Raw genomic sequence first — 21,008 nt, forward strand, 5'->3', positions numbered from 1 at the left:
TATAGCTGGATTTTTAAAGTACAGTTGTATTTAACATATTACATGTGAAAGTCCCCAGAGAGGAGAAATTCTGAGGTCAGTTTGAAAAGCTTACACATATTCATATTCCCCATTCAGTGATCACATGCAAGAAAAAAAACAGAAATGGGAATCTCTGACAATAAAATTGTGAAACATAAAACACTGAAATAAAAACCAAGGCATTATCATTGCAGGGAAGATACAAAAATTCACGAAATAAAAATTGGAAACTCAGGAAGTCTACCTATTTGGTCGCTACACTCACACACTACGTACAGCTGGTAACAGCTATCTACCTATAGTTACAAAGAATCAGATACGATTTCTAGTCTCTTTTATACTTTTCTATACACAGAAGCATGTAGACACTTACAGATCAACAATCATATTCCCCAAAGTAGGTACTCACTATAATAACTGCGATCTTGGTGAGGTCACCTGACTGCATTTATAAGATGATCATTCCGATGTACAGAATAATGACTGGGAAACTTTCTCCAGTTACAGACTGTCCAAGAAAATGATACGCAACAAGTTGGCCGCCAGCAGAAAGGAATTACAAGAAGCTAGAGAGCACAGTGAAGAATAACACTTCAAAAGAGACGCAAATGATTTGAAAAAATATATTCTATCTTATATCACTTTCCCTTGGGCTCCTTGGTTCTAAAAGACTCTTCCATTAACATGTTAATTCACGTTACCCAAGCTCATGAGGCCCCTTTCCCCCACGATAGCTGGGATAAAAGGCATATGTGATCTTTCTATCAAGAGGGTACCCATCATTCCCTTTTAAAATTGCATTCTTAAGCCCCTACCCCACTAACATGTTGGCAATGAAAATAGACTATCCAACAAGTCAAGATGCTCTTATTCTCAACAAATTTTTAATACTCCCAAAAGGAGAGTGAGATATTCTATGCTTTTGACCATCCCCATGTAACACGAAGAATGAGATTCTTAGACCAAAAATATCATATATCACTTTAAATGTCTCCAGTTGTGACTGGAGAGCATTTTGGTACGTCGGTATTTCCGCATTACATTACTATCTGGCAATCCACCTGCACTCACAGTCTTGGACACTGGCGGGCCTTCTGCACACCCATGTTTCATTTCATATGGCTGGAAAGCAGAAGAAGCTACCCAGAGCTTTTTGTCAACTGACAGGTGGTAAAAAGTGCAAATCGCAGCACTTACAATGAGATGGAGAAGGCTCCTAGGCATGGAGACGCAAACATACCCACACAGAGAAAAACACCAGCCAGAAATATCACAGGGTGCTGATGGTGGGCGAAGTCAAGAGAGCACATTAAGCCAGCTCCCTGACAACAGCTGGGGCTAAATCATGAACTAAAAATGTCTCTAAAAAAAAACCACAAAAAACAAAGAGAGGCCATCAGAGATTAATTCATAAAAATCACATGTAGAACGAGAAAAATAGCAGGCAAAGCCACATGTGGTTAGAAAGCTCCTGATTGCATTTTAAAGGATTCTTGCCTAGATTATAAGAAATTAAAACCATAAGAAAATTATAAGTGAGGATTTTACTGTTACTGGGTATTTGGAGTAAGTGACAATGGACCAACAATTATTAAGTAACTAGAATGCATGAGGCAACATGCTGAGAACAGTGGAAGTTACAGATAAATTTGTAAACTCAAAGAGCTTGTAGTATTTTATGGAGCTAATCGTAAACACTGTATTTTTGTTTATTGAGTAGACGATTGAAACAATTACACAACCACAGTACTACCAAAATTCAGAGAAAGGAGAAAAGGCTGTTCAATGTAAAGAAAAAAAGACTTTTTTGTGTGTACTTATTGAGCAGGACCTTGGAAGATAGGTCTAATTTGGACAGATAAGAAGTAGAGAAAGGCACTGCTGGCAAGAGCAACAGAATGCAGTATAAATACACATCCCATATTCAAAGGAACAAGCATTAGGCAAAGGGAATTTGGGATGATGAATGAAAGATGAGTTTGGGAAGGGGACCAGATGTTGGAGACCCAGGTTAAATAGTTTTAACCACTTTTTAGATTCACTAAAGATTTTTGAATGTTTAAGAAAAAAAAAAAAGTACTACAAAGTTTTTATAATGTTCTATTAGTATTAAAGAAGAAAAGATGTTTTTTGTTTTAAACTTTCAGTGCTAGAAACAGCCTGTTAGCTCAGATTCATCCCACTGGACAAACAGCATTACTCAGTTCTCGCACCTCTTAAAACGTCTGCCATTTGTAGGACAAAAGAAAAGAAAGCTCTTCATGAGAATTTCCTGAGAATTTCTTAATAATAATGAAATGTCATCCATGATATTTATTAGCTTCAGTTATTTCAGTGCACAGGTACACAAATCATGATTATCAGCTCTAAGTGGAAAGCAACGTTGTAAGTTTTAAACACTGAAAGGAATCTCAAAATTTAAAAACATTAAGCCTTTTTAAACATACCTTTAGAGGTAATATAAAGTAATACCAATTTTTGTTTTTTACATAAGATATCACCTCTTGCTTTATGAAAGAAACATTCCTCAAAACCCATCCCTCGTTAGAAAACTTGATTTCTTAATTTACATGAAAAAAACTATAATTAGCAGCCCCCAAGCAATCAACCATTAAAAATAAAACCTCAAAAACTACTTTCCCCAATAAAGCAAACACCTCCATAAAACGAGAGATGAAAGTAGATACAGAAAGGCTTAGGGGAGATACTATAAAATAACAAGATACAGCAAAATAACAAAATGAAACATCAGTAGATATAGCTCAAGAAAGAAACGTAAGGAGAAAATAAAACCATAACAGAGGGAGTGCTTCAAGATGGTGGAGGAATAAGACGTGGAGATCACCTTCCTCCCCACAAATACATCAAAAATACATCTACATGTGGAACAACTCCTACAGAACACCTACTGAACGCTAGCAGAAGACCTCAGACTTCCAAAATAGGTCTTGGTGCTCCTGCCTGGTGTCAGGCCTGAGCCTCTGAGGTGGGAGAGCCGAGTTCAGGACACTGGACCACCAGACACCTCCAGGCCCCACATAATATCAATCAGCGAGAGCTCGCCCAGAGATCTCTGTCTCAACGCTAAGACCCAGCTCCACTCAACGGCCAGCAAGCGCCAGTGCTGGACACCCCATGCCAAACAACTAGCAAGACAGGAACACAACCCCACCCATTAGCAGAGAGGCTGCCTAAAACCATACTAACTTCACAGACACCCCAAAACACACCACCGGATGCAGCCGTGCCCACCAGAAAGATCCAGCCCCACCCACCAGAACACAGGCACTGGTCCCCTCAAACCAGGAAGCCTACACAAGCCCCTGAACCAACCTTACCCACTGGGGGCAGACACCAAAAACAACGGGAACTATGAACCTGTAGCCTGCAAAAAGGAGACCCCAAACACAGTAAGTTAAGCAAAATAAGAACACAGAGAAACACACAGCAGATGAAGAAACAAGGCAAAAACCCACCAGACCAGACAAATGAAGTGCAAATAGGCAGCCAGCTGAAAAAGAATCCAGAGTAATGACAGTAAAGATGATCCAAAATCTTGGAAACAGAATGGAGAAACTACAAGAAACATTTAACAAGGACCCAGAAGAACGAAAGAGCAAACAAACAACAAACAATGATGAACAACACAAAAAATGAAATTAAAAATTCTCTAGAAGGAATCAATAGCAGAATAAATGACGCAGAAGACCAGATAAGTGACCTGGAAGATAAAATAGTGGAAATAACTACCACAGAGCAGAATAAAGAAAAAAGAATGAAAACAATTAAAGACAGTCTCAGGGATCTCTGGGACACATTAAACGCACCAACATTTGAATTATATGAGTCCCAGAAGAAGAAGAGATAAAGAAAGGGTCTGAGAAAATATTTGAAGAGATTATAGTTGAAAACTTCCCTAACATGGGAAAGGAAATAGTCAATCAACTCCAGGAAGCACAGAGAGTCCCATACAGGATAAATCCAAGGAGAAACACTACAAGACACATATTAATCAAACTATCAAAAATTACATACAAAGAAAAAATATTAAAAGCATCAAGGGAAAAGCAACAAATAACATACAAGGGAACCGCATAAGGTTAACAGCTGATCTTTCAGCAGAAACTCTACAACCCAGAAGGGAGTGGCAGGACATGTTTAAAGTGATGAAAGGGAAAAACCTACAACCAAGATTACTCTGCTCGGCAAGGATCTCACTGAGATTCAACAGAGAAATTAAAACCTTTACAGACAAGCAAAAGCTAAGAGAATTCAGCACCACCAAACCAGCTTTCCAACAAATGCTAAAGGAACTTCTCTAGGCAGGAAACACAGGAGAAGGAAAAGACCTACAACAACAAACCCAAAACAATTAAGAAAATGGTAATAGGAACATATATATTGATAATTACCTTAAATGTAAATGGATTAAATGCTCCAACCAAAGGACATAGCCTGGCTGAATGGATACAAAAACAAGACCCATAAATATGCTATCTACAAGAGACCCACCTCAGACCTAGGGACATATACAGACTGAAAGTGAGGGGATGGAAAAAGATATTCCATGCAAATGGAAATCAAAAGAAAGCTGGAGTAGCAATTCTCATATCAGACAAAACAGACTTTAAAATAAAGACTATTACAAGAGACAAAGAAGGACACTACATAATGATCAAGGGATCAAACCAAGAAGACACAACAATTGGAAATATTTACACACCCAACATAGGAGCATTTGCCTCAAAACATAAGGCAAATGCTAACAGCCATAAAAGGGGAACTCGACAGATACACAATAATAGTTGGGGACTTTAACACCCCACTTTCACAAATGGACAGATCATCCAAAATGAAAATAACTAATGAAACACAAGCTTTAAATGACACATTAAACAAGATGAACTTAATTGCTATTTATACAACATTCCATCCAAAAACAACAGAATACACTTTCTTCTCAAGTGCTCATGGAACATGCTCCAGGACAGATCATATCTTGGGACACAAATCAAGCCTTGGTAAATTTAAGAAAACTGAAATCGTATCAAGTATCTTTTCCAACCACAACACTATGAGACTAGATATCAATTACAGAAAAATATCTGTAAAAACTACAAACACATGGAGGCTAAACAATACGCTACTAAATAACCAAGAGATTACTGAAGAAATCAAAGAGGGAATCAAAAACTACCTAGAAACAAATGACAATGAAAAAACATGATGACCCAAAACCTATGGAATTCAGCAAAAGCAGTTCTAAGAGGGAAGTTTATAGCCATACAATCCTACCTCAAGAAACAGAAAACATCTCGAATAAACAACCTAACCTTGCACCTAAAGCAATTAGAGAAAGAAGGACAAAAAAACCCCAAAGTTAGCAGAAGGAAAGAAATCATAAAGATCAGATCAGAAATAAATGAAAAAGAAGGGACTTCCCTGGTGGCACAGTGGTTAAAGAATCCGTCTGCCAACGCAGGGTACACAGGTTCAAGCCCTGGTCCAGGAAGATCCCACATGCTGCGGAGCAACTAAGCCCGTGCGCCGCAACTACTGAAGCCTGCGCACCTACAGCCCATGCTCGGCAACAAGAGAAGCCACCGCAATGAGAAACCCACGCACTGCAACGAACTGTAGCCCCCGCTCGCCAGAACTAGAAAAAGCCCCAGTGCAGCAACAAAGACCCAACACAGCCAAAAATAAATAAATTTATTTAAAAAAAAAAAAAAAAAAAAGAAATAAATGAAAAAGAAATGAAGGAAAGGAGAGCAAAGATCAATAAAACTAAAAGCTGGTTCTTTGAGAAGATAAACAAAATTGATAAACCATTAGCCAGACTCATCAAGAAAAAAAGGGAGAAGACTCAAATCAACAGAATTAGAAATGAAAAGGGAGAAGTAACAACTGACACTGCAGAAATACAAAGGATCATGAGAGATTACTACAAGCAACCATATGCCAATAAAATCGACAACCTGGAAGAAATGGACAAATTCTTAGAAAAGCACAACCTTCCAAGATGGAACCAGAAAGAAATAGAAAATATAAACAGATCAATCACAAGCACTGAAATTGAAACTGTGATTAAAAATCTTCCAACAGGGGGCTTCCCTAGTGGTGCAGTGGTTAAGAGTCTGCCTGCCGATGCAGGGGACACGGGTTCGTGCCCCGGTCCGGGAAGATCCCACACGCCGCAGAGTGGCTAGGCCTGTGAGCCATGGCCGCTGAGCCTGTGCATCCCGCAATAGGAGAGGCCACAACAGTGAGAGGCCTGCATACCAGAAAAAAAAAAAAAAATCTTCCAACAAACAAAAGCCCAGGACCAGATGGCCTCACAGGCTAACTCTATCAAACATTTAGAGAAGAGCTAACACCTATTCTTCTCAATCTCTTCCAAAAGATAGCAGAGGGAAGAACACACCCAAACTCATTCTATGAGGCCACTACCACCCTGATACCAAAACCAGACAAAGATGTCACAAAAAACGAAAACTACAGGCCAATATCACTGATGAACATAGATGCAAAAATCCTCAATAAAATACTAGCGAACAGAATCCAACAGCACATTAAAAGGATCATACACCATGATCAAGTGGGGTTTATCCAAGGAATGCAAGGATTCTTCAATATACACAAATCAATAATGTGATACACCGTATTAACAAACTGAAGGATAAAAACCCTATGATCATCTCAATAGATGCAGAAAAAGCTTTCAACAAAATTCAACACCCATTTACGATAAAAACGCTCCAGAAGGTAGGCATAGAGGGAACTTACCTCAACATAATAAAGACCATATATGACAAACCCACAGCCAACATCATTCTCAGTGGTGAAAAACTGAAACAATTTCCACTAAGATCAGGAAGAAGACAAGGTTGCTCACTCTCACCACTGTTACTCAACATAGTTTTGGAAGTTTTAGCCACAGCAATCAGAGAAGAAAAAGAAATAAAAGGAATCCACATCGGAAAAGAAGAAGTAAGCTGTAGATGACATGATATTATACATAGAGAATCCTAAAGATGCCACCAGAAAACTACTAGAGCTAATCAATGAATTTGGTAAAGTAGCAGGATACAAAATTAATGCACAGGAATGTCTTGCATTCCTATACACCAATGATGAAATATCTGAAAGAGACATTAAGGATACACTCCCATTTACCATTTCAACAAAAAGAATAAAATACCTAGGAATAAACCTACCTAAGGAGACAAAAGACCTGTATGCAGTAAACTGTAAGACACTGACGAAAGAAATTAAAGATGGTACAAACAAATGGAGAGAGATACCATGTTCTTGGATTGGGAGAATCAACACTGTGAAAATGACTCTACTACCCAAAGCAATCTACAGATTCAATGTAATCCCTATTAGACTACCAATGGCATTTTTCACAGAACTAGAACAAAAAATTTCACAATTTGTATGGAAACATAAAAGACCCCGAATAGCCAAAGCAATCTTGAGAAAGAAAAATGGAGCTGGAGGAATCAGGCTCCCTGACTTCACACTATACTACAAATCTACAGTAATCAAGACAATATGGTACTGGCACAAAAACAGAAATATAGATCAATGGAACAGGATAGAAAGCCCAGAGATAAACCCACACACATATGGTCACCTCATCTTTGATAAAGGAGGCAAAAATATACAATGGAGAAAAGACAGCCTCTCCAATAAGTGGTGCTGGGAAAACTGGACAGCTACATGTAAAAGAATGATATTAGAACACTTCCTAACCCCATACACAAAAATAAGCTCAAAATGCATTAAAGACCTAAATATATAAGACCAGACACAATAAAACTCTCAGAGGAAAACATAGGAAGAACACTCTTAGACATAAATCACAGCAAGATCCTTTTTGACCCACCTCCTAGAAAAACGGAAACAAAACCAAAAATAAACAAATGGGACATAATGAAACTTAAAAGCTTTTGCACAGCAAAGGAAACCATAAACAAGACCAAAAGACAACCCTCAAAATGGGAGAAAATTTTTGCAAATGAAGCAACTGACAAAGGATTCATCTCCAAAACATATAAGCAACTCATGCAGCTCAATATCAAAATAACAAACAACCCAATCCAAAAATGGGCAGAAGACCTAAATAGACATTTCTCCAAATGAGATATACAGATTGCCAACAAACACATGAAAGGATGCTCAACATCACTAATCATTAGAGACATGCAAATCAAAACTACAATGAGGTATCGCCTCACACCGGTCATAATGGTCATCATCACAAAATCTACAAACAATAAATGCTGGAGACGGTGTGGAGAAAAGGGAACCCTCTTGCACTGTTGGTGGGAATGTAAATTGATACAGCCACTATGGAGAACAGTATGGAGGTTCCTTAAAAAACTAAAAATAGAACTACCGTATGGCCCAGTAATCCCACTACTGGGCATATACCCTGAGAAAACCATAATTCAAAAAGAGACATGTACCACAATGTTCACTGCAGCTCTACTTACAATAGCCAGGACACGGAAGCAACCTAAGTGTCCATCGACAGATGAATGGATAAAGAAGATGTGGCACATATATACAATGGAATATTACTCAGCCATAAAAAGAAACAAAACTGAGTTATTTGTAGTAAGGTGGATGGACCTAGAGTCTGTCATACAGAGTAAAGTAAGTCAGAAAGAGAAAAACAAATATTGTATGCAAACACATATATATGAAATCGAAAAAAAAGTGGTTCTGATGAACATAGGGGCAGGACAGGAATAAAGATGCAGACGTACAGAATGGGTTGAGGACACAGGGAGGGGGAAGGGTAAGCTGGGACGAAGTGAGAGAGTGGCATGGACATATATACAGTACCAAATGTAAAATAGCTAGTGGGAAGCAGCCGCATAGCACAGGGAGATCAGCTCGGTGCTTTGTGACCACCTAGAGGGGTGGGATAGGGAGGGTGGGAGGGAGACGCAAGAGGGAGGGGATATGGGAATACATATTTACGTATAGCTGATTCACTTTGTTATACAGCAGAAACTAACACAATATTGTAAAGCAATTATACTCCAATAAAGATATTAAAAAAAAAAACCATAACAACAAAAAAGCCACATTGGACACAGCACAAAGGAGAACAGACACTGCTGAAAATATACTGAGAAACATGGTGAACAATTTGAGCAAAAGAAATAGAAATTAAACAATTTAAAAGGACTTCAAACATAAGCACAATCAGCATTTTCAGAGAAAAAGAATGTGATTCAAAAATGTTAATGTTTGGACTTTCCTGGTGACGCAGTGGTTAAGAAACCTACTGACAATGCAGGGGACACAAGTTCGAGCCCTGGTCTGCGAAGATCCCACATGCCGCGGAGCAACTAAGCCCACGAGCCACAACTACTGAGCCCACACACCACAAATAAAAAATAATTTATCTTTGGCTACGTTGGGTCTTCGTTGCCGGGCACGGGCTTTCTGTAGTTGCGGCGAGCGGGGGCTACTCTTTGTTGTGGTGCGCCAGCTTCTCCTTCCAGTGGCTTCGCTTGTTGCGGAGCACGGGCTCTAGGCGTGTGGGGTTCAGCAGTCGTGGCTCGTGGGCTTAGTTTCTTTGCGGCATGTGGGATCGTCCCAGACCAGGGCTCGAACCCGTGTCCCCTCCATTGGCAGGCGGATTCCTAACCACTGCGTCACCAGGCTAGCCCCTAAATTAATTAATTTTTTAAAAATGTTAATGTTCAATCTATTATATGTTTTTATTCAAGGACAATGGCTCAGATAAACATTGTTGAACATGGAAGACACCAGGGAATATAGTTCTTATGAACCCTACCTAGAGGATAGACTTCAGCTTAGCAGAAACTATAGCACAAAGTCTGGAGGTGAGCTTTGAATCCATTTAACTATAGAACTAAGATTTTTTTAAAAAGGTTATGATAGCGGAACAGGTTATGAATATTACGAATACTGACAATATACACTTTTTTAAAAACCACGTTGCTTTTATTCATGAAAAAATCGCTAAAAGTAAACACCACCAGAGTAGTTAGTGAACAATTCACAAACTTTATAAACGTATCTCATTTACTTCTTGTAAAGCCCTCAGATTTAATGAATGATACTCCAGTGTTTCCATCAAGTTACAAGATGAAATGATTCTTTGATGCCTTATGCTTCAAATCTGTCTTTCTGGACGGTTTGCTTTGGGTGTTTAGTTGGTTTTATTGTTGTGGTTGGTTGGTTTGTCTTATAAAATGAAGGTGTGATATGAGCAAGTATCACAAGCCTTCTGGAAAGAGACTACTCTTGGTCCTAGAAGTTTCTTTGGGAAGAATCCGGCAATCTAAGAATTGAAGATTGTGAAAACTTCTTTCATCATTCAAACCACAGCTGACTCTGGTCGTATTGGAAGTCTCCCTCTCTGGCCGCCTTTTTATAGTGGTCTTCATATATCAGCTTTCTTCTGAGTAACTGTGAACCTGGGAATGAACTCCATTCACACTTAAGTGTGAATTAAGTCAAAGCTATTCAAGCTTCTCACACAGTGTCTAACCTTAGAAACATTATGTAATTTGCATCATCACTAACGGCCCCAGCAGCTGCTCTTCTTTTCCTTATTCTTTCTTTTTTTTTTTTTTGGCCACGCCGCACAGCATGCAGGATCTTAGTTCCCCGACCAGGGATCGAACCCGTGCCCCCTGCAGTGGAAGCGCAGAGTCTTAACCACTAGACCACCAGGGAAATCCTTCTTTTCCTTATTCTTGAAAATTATTTGTACCACTGAAACAGAGACATGTGGAAGTTAGACATCTCTGTTTCTCTGGCCAATTTCAGTTTACACTCAGAGGAAATATTTTTCTCTCTTTTGGTGTCACAACTTCATTTAATTCTTATCATGCATCATTTATTCTGGTTTAGGGATTGTGGTGCTATAAATAATAATACAAATGAGACTTTAAGCAGGGCATGTTCAGTTAGCTAAAATGCCTTGTTTGGCTGTTTACTGTAGTAGTCTCTAAACGGTTTTGATCGCAATCCTGGGAAGTACAAGATTTGTGGGCATATGAATATATTTATGTATAGATTATAGGGACATGTGCCACAATATTAATATGTTATGTTCATTATAAAATGTAATACAGAAATTTCTAAGGAATTAAAGGTAAAAACATTTTATTCATTAATGGCAAATGACTTTTTGCCATCACTTGAAATTATTAATAACATCTAACAAGAGCAATGTGATTACACATACTTTATTATTTCTGAACATCTCGGTTGGATCCTTTGTGACTGAGCAATTTCAAGTTCAGTTTGTTTTACTATTTGGTCTTAACGGCTGTCAGAGATACCTCACAAAGGTATGTAGATCTAAATGGGAAAAGGGTATCATGACACCGAATCCCTGTTTTTAATTCCATCCTCTGATAATGAAAAAGCTTAAGGGTTTTTTTTTAATTAGTTTGTTGGTATTGTTAATTGAAATTCAGCTAATAAATATCCATCACTCCTGATACCAATTAGTTGCTCTTGAAAACTTATCAAAGCTATTGAATTTTTATACTTTTAAAAACTGTGCTCTCAAACCACTGAAACTTTTTTTTAATTTTTATTTTATTTACTTTTATTATTTTTTTTAGAGGATGATTAATAAATTTTACGGATTATCTGGGCAGTTATGTGATTACAAATAAAATAGTTTACATTTATTGAGTTCCTACTGTTTACCAGAAACTGTTCTAAGAATTTTATTTACTTTATAATAAAAATAAGCTCTTATGAGTTTACTTTAAATATTTTACATTTTTTAAACATCTTTATTGGAGTATAATTGCTTTACAATGGTGTGTTAGTTTCTACTTTATAACAAAGTGAATCAGTTATACATATACATATGTTCCCACATCTCTTCCCTCTTGCGTCTCCCTCCCTCCCACCCTCCCTATCCCACCCCTCTAGGTGGTCACAAACCACCCAGCTGATGTCCCTGTGCTATGCGGCTGCTTCCCACTAGCTATCTATTTTACGTTTGGTAGTGTATATATGTCAATGCCACTCTCTCACTTTGTCACAGCTTACCCTTCCCCCTCCCCATATCCTCAAGTCCATTCTCTAGTAGGTCTGTGTCTTTATTCCCGTCTTGCTCCTAGGTTCTTCATGACTTTTTTTTCTTAAACCACTGCAACTTTGTATGACTTTTTTCACCAGATTAGAACATTCCATTTTTAACTTATTAAACATGCAGGTATGAAGGTTTCAATAGGTGTACACATTTTTTAAAACAGAATCACATTGCCAAATGTCTATTTTCAAAAATGCTCTCCCAATAACGTAGATTTCTTTTGAGAAGCAGTTACTTTCCCACTCACTGTTCAAAGACTGCTTCTATCTTGAATGGCTATATTTAAGTGGATTTTTCAAAATTATATATGTGGTACAAGGGGGCACCTCCTGAAACCATTTAACACAAAAAGGTCAGCAAATTTGGACACTTGTCTTTTTAAATTTTATTTATTTATTTTTGGCTGCATTAGGTCTTCATTGCTGTGCACGGGCTTTCTCTAGTTGCGGCGAGCGGGGGCTACTCTTCGTTGCGGTGCACGGGTTTCTCATTGCGGTGGCTTCTCCTGTTGTGGAGCACGGGCTCTAAGCACGCCAGCTTCAGTAGTTGTGGTGCGCAGGCTCAGTAGTTGTGGCTCGTGGGCTCTAGAGCACAGGTTCAGTAGCTGTGGTGCATGGGCTTAGCTGCTCCGCGGCATGTGGGATCTTCCCGGACCAGGGCTCAAACCCGTGTCCCCCACATTGGCAGGAGGATCCTTAACCACTGCGCCACCAGGGAAGATGGACACGTGTCTTTTTGTAAAAGTAAAACGAAGTAATTCTTTTTGTGAAAAAACCACCACCATGTGGTAGAAATACATTGACTTTCATTACTCTTCTCATCACAAAGTGTGCACAAAGATGCTACTATATTTTAAAGGTCTTGATGTTCTGGAATCACCTAAGTAATACTGGCCTCAGGCACTTTGTCTGCGCCTGGCTTGAACTCCTTTGCTCTTCAATAGCTTGCTCAATAATCTGCTTGCAAATGATGCAGCAAAAGAATTTCATATATGTCACTGTTAATGACAGTGAGCGCAGATCTTTATTTCAAATAACCTGCTTGATAATTCCTACTGAGCAGGGCTGGCTTCCGGTCAGATTTCACGAAATTACTTTTATCCACATGGGAACACCTGCCAGATGTCCCCCAGTATCTGTTCTCTCCTTCTTCCTCAGTATCAGAAACTCCATTTGAGCGCACATGACTGCCCAAAGCAGGGACTACATTTTCCAGACCCACCTCCCCCTTGTAGCTATTCGTGGCCTTGGAACTAAGTTTTGGTCACTGAGATGTAGGAAGAAATAATGGATAGCCTTAAAGGGAGGGGCTTATCTTCTGCTCCCTTTTGGCCTACCTAGCTGGAATTCAGGTGTGATGGCTGAAACCTCGGGAGCCATCTTGAAGCAAGAGGGAGAAGCCAGATGCTGAGGCAGCCGAACAACAAGAGGGGAGGAATCTGGGTCCTTCACAGCTGTGCTGCCATCAAATCAGCCCTGGACTCTCCTGTGTTTATTGCTCTCTTTTTTGAGCTTTGTTGTTCTGGGTTTTCTAGCTCTTACTGCTGTATGAAACCCTAATTAACACACCTGGTAACAGGGTTGATGAGGAACTCATGTTAGCAGTCAGAGAAGAGGCAACTCTGCAATTTTCTTTGCAAGCATGTGCTTACACTATTCTTACTACTTTCAATCTGCAGTTTCCTAACGGAAACTGCTTTTAAGCCACTTGCCATTTTGTCAGAATTAGTTTATAAAGAAAACATAATATAGTCTTTAAATCTACTTCGTCAGGTGTGTGTGAACTGCAACATGGGTCTATAACTTTGAAAACAAATGAAGGAGGCGCCACCACTGATCAACCCAACTCTACTCTCCAGATAACTCAAGGACCATTTGAAACCCATATCTGATGAAATACAGACCATGGGAGAACACCAGCATCCATATTAAATATTAATAAAGCTTCGGGGGGGGGGTGGTTTGGTCAATACGTAAATATACAAAGAAGTTCTACTTTCTTTCTGCTCCTCTCCACCCCTACTAACAAATGATTTTTGCACCTTCCTAGTATACAAGCACTCCACCCACTTTAGAGCCCACTGTCAAGGTGTAGATGGACTAATAGCTAACTATAAAATTCTCTCCTGGGGCTTCCCTGGTGGCACAGTGGTTGAGAGTCCGCCTGCTGATGCAGGGGACACGGGTTCGTGCCCCAGTCCGGGAAGATCCCACGTGCTGCGGAGTGGCTGGGCCCATGAGCCATGGCCGCTGAGCCTGCGCGTCGGAGCCTGTGCTCCGCAACAGGAGAGGCCACAGCAGTGAGAGGTCCGCGTACCGCAAAAAAAAAAAAAAAAAAAATTCTCTCCTGGACCATGACAATATGCTGTAAGATGAAAATGTTCACTAGTGAAAAATAAGCATAAATGAGTGTTCTCCATAAAACTGGAAACTTGTAAAAGCAAATGGTAAATCAAGGGGTGGGTATACATAAAGATTTTGGCACCTTACCTGAATACCTCGAGAATAATCCTTTCCGATAACTTGGGAGCCACCTGCTTAAATGCTTTTTTGAAATCTTCCAGAGTTAAATATCCACGATCTATTTGAAACCAGAATACATAACATTCACACACTTCTATCAGCCCCATGAACTGCTATTTCAGCCATAACTTACGCGTGAGACTTTAATCTATTACTAGGAGAAAAGCAGTAAATTACAGTTGATTTTACATATAAGGTAATCTGAGATTGTCTTGTTGGAAGAATTTGAGAATCTAGTAATACTCTCCCTCAGTACAGCCCCAGATGCTCCTGCAGGTTTCTTCCAGCCCCATGATTTGCTGATTCCCTGACTCCCAGGTAAAGGACTAAGGGACAGACACTGCAACAATGGCATTAGGCTTCAAGTCTTTGTGAATTGCCAAAATAATTCATTCTTCAAAATTCACATTTTTTTCTTGCTTGGTATTAGAACTATATTATTATTTAGAGGAAAACCATTACAGAAGCCAAAATGCTGAACCTGGACTCCACAAGTCTTTCAACCCTGTGTTATGTGGGGAGGGGGTCTGAAGCTACTCCTCTGGGCCACCCCAGCGTGGGAAAACAATTCCTCCAATTATGTGTGGGTCAAAGGAGGAGTCGGCAAAAAAGGCCTCATGGTCTCCCAAACTTCCGTAAGTAGCTCTTCACCTATATCCCCGCACGGCCAGCCCTTCTGTTGTCCCTATTACACTGCAGGCAAATCATAAGTATTGTATAATTATATAACTGTAGATATTATTTCACCCATCGTAAGTGTCAAGAATTTAAGATTGTGACGGAGAAAAAAAATGTACACCAACATCTAAGGTAATAGCTAATGAATACAGTAAAATAACCTTCCAAGTTTATTATTTTAGTTACTGAATATGTTCCCATTCACAGTTCCTTAACAGCCATTTTTTATATCAAAACACTTTAGAGATACTTACAGTGCCTGTCAAAAGCTGTGAAGATGTGTCTTATTTCATTCCGATATACTTGAGCTTCATTCTTTTTCCTTACAATGTCTAAAAACTCCTTAAGTAATATCCCTAAAAGTTGGAAAAAAACAATTTACTTTCTTCCTCTTTAAGAAGGAAACAAACCATAAACAGAAAGTGATACTACCACAAACAAATGTTACCTTAATTTTTGGTGAGTAGTATTTATTCATAAAGATCTCTAAAGTTGAAAAGACATTTCCTTAAAAGCTAAGTAGACTCCACATTAGCAATCGATGGCAAAAAGGATAGACACTTTCGGAGCTCACTGAGCTCTTCCCGGAGATAAAAGATGATGACCTCGAAAAAGTATGACACTCTTCCCTCTGACAGATCTAACAGACAGGCCCGAAACTACTTATAAAATAAGGTCTCATAATTTTCTTTCCTTATGCATCTTTGATCCCTTTTTTCCTAGCCAGATGTCATTACGACAGGGTTTTTTTTCCAGCTGGGAGATCGGGGCGAAGAAGTAGTTTCTCAAAAGTCAATACCAACTGCATACCACAGATAAAGGTGGAGAGAACATTCCATAAACAATAGCGTTGGCACTGTCCCCAGCCTTAGCTACCTCCCATGACTGTTCTGCAGCCTCAGGCTCTGCTTCCTGTGATTCTCATAATAAAAGAGCCCAGCATGATCATATGAGATTGGATACTGTGCTTACAATGTCTATTAAAATGAATTCTAGGGCTTCCCTGGTGGCGCAGTGGTTGAGAATCCGCCTGCCAATGCAGAGGACACGGGTTCGAGCCCTGGTCTGGGAAGATCCCACATGCCGCAGAGCAACCGGCCCCGTGAGTCACAATTGCTGAGCCTGCGCGTCTGGAGCCTGTGCTCCGCAATGGGAGAGGCCATGATGGTGAGAGGCCCGCGCACTGCGATGAGGAGTGGCCCCCACTTGCTGCAATTAGGGAAAGCCCTCGCAGAGAAACGAAGAGCCAACACAGCCAAAAATAAATAAATAAATAAAATGAATTCTAGGGCTTCCCTGGTGGCGCAGTGGTTGAGAGTCCGCCTGCCGATGCAGCGGACACGGGTTCGTGCCCCGGTCTGGGAAGATCCCACACGCCGAGGAGCGGCTGGGCCCGTGACCCATGGCCGCTGAGCCTGCGCATCCGGAGCCTGTGCTCCACAACAGGAGAGGCCACAACAGTGAGAGGCCCGCGTACCGCAAAAAAAAAAAAAAAAAAAAAAAGAATTCTAATGTGATCTTTGTAGTAGGTTTAAAGAATGCAGCCAAGAATTTAAACATTCTAGTGAACTGAGTCCTAAATATCTAAAAAGAGCAGTTCGTTTTTACAAGTCAGAATTTCCATTTAAAAATGTATCACTGTTTTAAAAATAGCCCCAAATCACACAATAACCACGTGCTAATTTTTAAGAACTTGCACCCTTTCCAAAAGGGAATATTTTGGTGAGGTATACTGAACTATACACATTTCCCGAAATAGTTCCGATGGTTTTTTAAAAAGTCGAAAATAGTTTTCTTAATTTTCCACATTTTTCTTACTTGTAGTTAAAGATTCAGAAATTTAAAAAGTCCATCTATCTTTATGTGTTTATGAATGATTCTCTTACAACTCTTTAGGACCCACTGGGTGCCAGGCACTGCATTAAGCTCTGGGAATAGAGGGGAAAAGAGAACACACACGATTCCAGTGCCAAGGGTCACTGGTCTAGTGACACAGACGGTGATGATACAGATTCAATGACAAACGTACACATAATTGCAAACTGTGGCGTGCGCAACGAGGGGAAAACAGGAGGGTATAAAACGCGTCACAGAAATCCTCCCGTAGAGCAGACTCTGGGGAAGGAGAGATCTCGCAGAGGAGGTAATAGTTAGGCTAAGACCTAAGTGATGAGAAGACACCAACTGGCTAAAGGTGGGAAGAAGAGCATCCCAGGCCGTGGAAAGAGCACGTGCCAAGGCCACGGGGTGGGGAGTGGGAGAAGTGAAAACAGGCCACAGGGGCTCGAATGTGGTGAAGATGGCGCTGGTGAGGTGGGCAGGGGCCCGAACGCACAGCCCCTCATGGGTCCCGGGAAATAATCTGATTTTTATTTCAGTTGCGATAGGAAGTCAATAAAGTTTGAACTGAGAAGTGACATGATCTGATTTAGATTTTGGAAAGACCTCTCTGGCTATTGTTTTGAAAAAGGACTGGGGAGAAAGCTGAATATAAAAAAGGAGACTCGTTAGGATCCTACTGGCAGGAGATGTGGTCACGAGGGTGCAGGCAGCAGGAACGGAGGGCAGGGGAAGGTTCCAGACATACTGCAGAAAAGATGGAGGGTCAGACGTAGTGCAAGAGAAAGAAGATGTCAAGAATAAGCCCTAGGTTCTGGCTTGAGGACTAGGTGGTTTGAGGAGTCATTTAAAGAGGTAAGAAAGACGAGGGGAAGCAGGATCGGGGTGGTGCTGAGATGGAGCTGCAATTTGGAGACGTAAGCTGTTTGAGGCTTCGGAGAAAACCAAGAGCAAGAGTCAAGAAAGCAGCAGCAGGCGTATCTCCTGGCACCTACCAGAGTGCTTGGCATGTGCTTAATAAATACACATTGTATGGAATTAGCATTTCCCCCATGGCAGTGGAGGATGTGCAGTGATGCAGCTCCATTCTCATTGGGTCCCATGGTAACTATTTGGCCACACGTCTGCCTGAGACACACTGAGGGAAAGGACTGCCTGTTGTCAAAATTTATCCACACAATATTCAAACCTAAAATTACCACTTCACAAAGACTTTCCATAATTCTACTGCCACCACATTTCATATGCAATGAGAAATGCATTACCTGTGTCCACCCCTGGAGTGAAAGTATGTTCAGAACATTCTAATTCCAAGCAGATACCTGCTTGTAGGAGGCATTCCTCACATGTTTGTTGAATAAGTAAATAAAATCATAGGAAGACGTTATTTCTAGTTTTCAGCAAAAAGCGTTAAAATGTGTTTTAAATGCTCTTATAACTGTAAATTAATGCCAAAAAGTAGGTCTCTATTTATTCACATATCCAGCAAAATCGTCATTTTAGAAACCCCAATTTCTTAATACCTATGACACAGTAAAAAACAAACAAAATTCAGAGGAAAAGGAAATGAATGCATAATATTTGCTCTTCATTTAATTGCATCTGATTTCGGGAAACGGTAAGAAAAAAAGCACAGTTCCATGGTTCAATGTGTGATTCAGATTCACAAGAAAAAAAAAAGTGCATGAGTGGTGAATGATATATTTTAAACCACATATTCAGAAAACTCATCCGTACTTGGGGCTATAAAGTAGTCAGGTCTTTTTTTTTTTTTTTTTTTGCGGTACGCGGGCCTCTCACTGTTGTGGCCTCTCCCATTGTGGAGCGCAAGCTCAGCGGCCATGGCTCACGGGCCCAGCCGCTCTGCGGCATGTGGGATCCTCCCAGGCCAGGACACGAACCCGCGTCCCCTGCATCGGCAGGTGGACTCTGAACCACTGCGCCATCAGGGAAGCCCAGTAGTCAGGTCTTTATTTCATATCTTGGGGGATAAAAAGCACATGTTCTTTAGTGTTCCCTAGGAGAAAATATATGTGGATTTCAACTATATGTTTATTACCATTTAAAAAGAAGAAACCATCTAATAATGCAAATAACTCTATTTACGTAATCAAGTTCATTCACACTATTTTCCCCTATTTTCCCGCAGGCTCGGATACCTTATTTTTTAAAGTCAATATTAAACCATGTAAACATATCTCACTGCCCCATCCCCATCCCCTTGTCTTAATCTTCGATGGCAACACATACAAATGCATTCAATACCATGCAAGTCCCTTTTCTAAAAAGGATAGAGAAGTTTCCATTCAGCTGAGCTCTCATGTTGTAGTAGTATGATCACTTTCCAAAGCCAAGGCATAAAAGGTTTGCTATTCCTACAGCTCTGTAATGCAAACACATGAATGTAAGTTTTATATGTCTTACTGCTGTTTAAATAGCCTAGAAATAGAGTTCCTACTACTAGCTCCACCTGCTGTCACAACATTCGAACCTAAAATTACCACTTCACAAAGACTTTCCATAATTCTACTGCCACCACATTTCATACACAATGAGAAATGCATTACCTGTTTCCACCCCTGGAGTGAAAGTATGTTCAGAACATTCTAATTCCAAATACGAGGTTGGGTCTTCTCTGTAAACTGTCCCAGCAATAAAAGTTACCTAAACACACTTTGCTGTAGCTAGACGTTGGGATCACAACAGGAACCACGTAGACCTATATGTTTATCTGTGTTCATTATTAATCTGCAGAAGGTGTTCAGAAGTTGCCCGGGTAGCTGGACTCTACCGGTAGTTTTCTGACTTTGTTTTAGCTGTAGGAAAGGTTCTTCTTTCTAAAACAGGAACGCCCAGTGTGTGGAGATGAAGGCAAAGCTATTCGGTTTGCAGTGAGGTGGGCTCCTCACCGTTCCCTCTCCAGCAGTGCCTCTGCAAGTGCCCCCCACAGGACACAAGACTGAGGATCATGCCTCAAAGGCCACTGGGACCAATGATCTTTACGAATCCTTCCAGACTCTGCAAGTCTGTGCATTTTCCGTATCACTGAAAGCACTCCCTTCCATTTTATAAACTACTCTTGGCGAAATGGACTCTTCATGTTCTATAATGAATATATATATTTTTTACTTTCCAATCTACTTAATACATGTGATATAGATATATCATATACAGAAGTGTTATCTTTTCCCCCTTTTTTGTTTTTAAGCAATTTCCTAGGAAGGTAATCATCTTTCACCACAGGGGTGGAAATATTCAAAAAGTCCAATAAAACTATATCAATTTTCCCTCGAAAGTTGTTTTTTTTCTTTTTTTTGTGGCTCACAGTTCTAAGCTTCAGGGTCAGTGCGTACAGAGAAATCCTCTTGAAAATGTAGTCATCTAGTTTCTGGCTATCACAGAGAGCTTAAATTAGAAACTGCAATAAACCTGCGAGAATGAAAGAGAAAATAATAAAAATGCCAAGTGTTTTAGACTGTAAGTCTGGTCCTGGATTTAGTAGAAAAGAGAGGGCTCACAGTCATTGGGCCATCTATTAATTTTTCCAGGGATTGAAAATGCCTAAAAATAAGGGCTTAAAAGGATTAAGTGGCCTTTTAAAAGGTATAATACAAGCCTTTTCTAGTTTGAGAAATAAAATTCAGATTATGACTTTTGGAGGCCATGCAGGAAAAAAAAAAGGATAGAATGTGTTTGCATAAAAAGATTGTAAGGACAGAAGGCCTTTCGGGGCATCAAGAGCAGTGAGTTGTCACAGTAAGATGGGTAAGTAAATCCAGAGGACTAATATTTTCTTCCAGCTACACGCATAAGAGTAGGGGCATGAAGGGAAAAGAATC

General features: G+C 40.0%; 1 protein-coding gene across 9 annotated transcripts in view; it reads right to left on the bottom strand.

Moving 5' to 3' along the window:
* EFCAB11 (EF-hand calcium binding domain 11) overlaps positions 1 to 21,008 on the bottom strand; it is a 197,732-nt gene that overhangs the window by 163,037 nt on the left and 13,687 nt on the right. For 8 of the 9 annotated variants that reach the window (XM_032624777.1, XM_032624775.1, XM_032624779.1 and 5 more), the window contains exons 4-5: positions 15,585 to 15,686; positions 14,620 to 14,710 (exon numbers count right to left, since the gene is read on the bottom strand). In XM_032624777.1, the coding sequence (XP_032480668.1) occupies positions 14,620 to 14,710; positions 15,585 to 15,686 (193 nt within the window). Of the gene's footprint in view, positions 1 to 10,041; positions 10,707 to 14,619; positions 14,711 to 15,584; positions 15,687 to 21,008 lie in introns of those variants that run through there. The other variant, XM_032624783.1, reaches the window with a different exon arrangement.

Source organism: Phocoena sinus, chromosome 2 (assembly GCF_008692025.1).
Source record: "Phocoena sinus isolate mPhoSin1 chromosome 2, mPhoSin1.pri, whole genome shotgun sequence".
NCBI lineage: Eukaryota > Metazoa > Chordata > Mammalia > Artiodactyla > Phocoenidae > Phocoena > Phocoena sinus.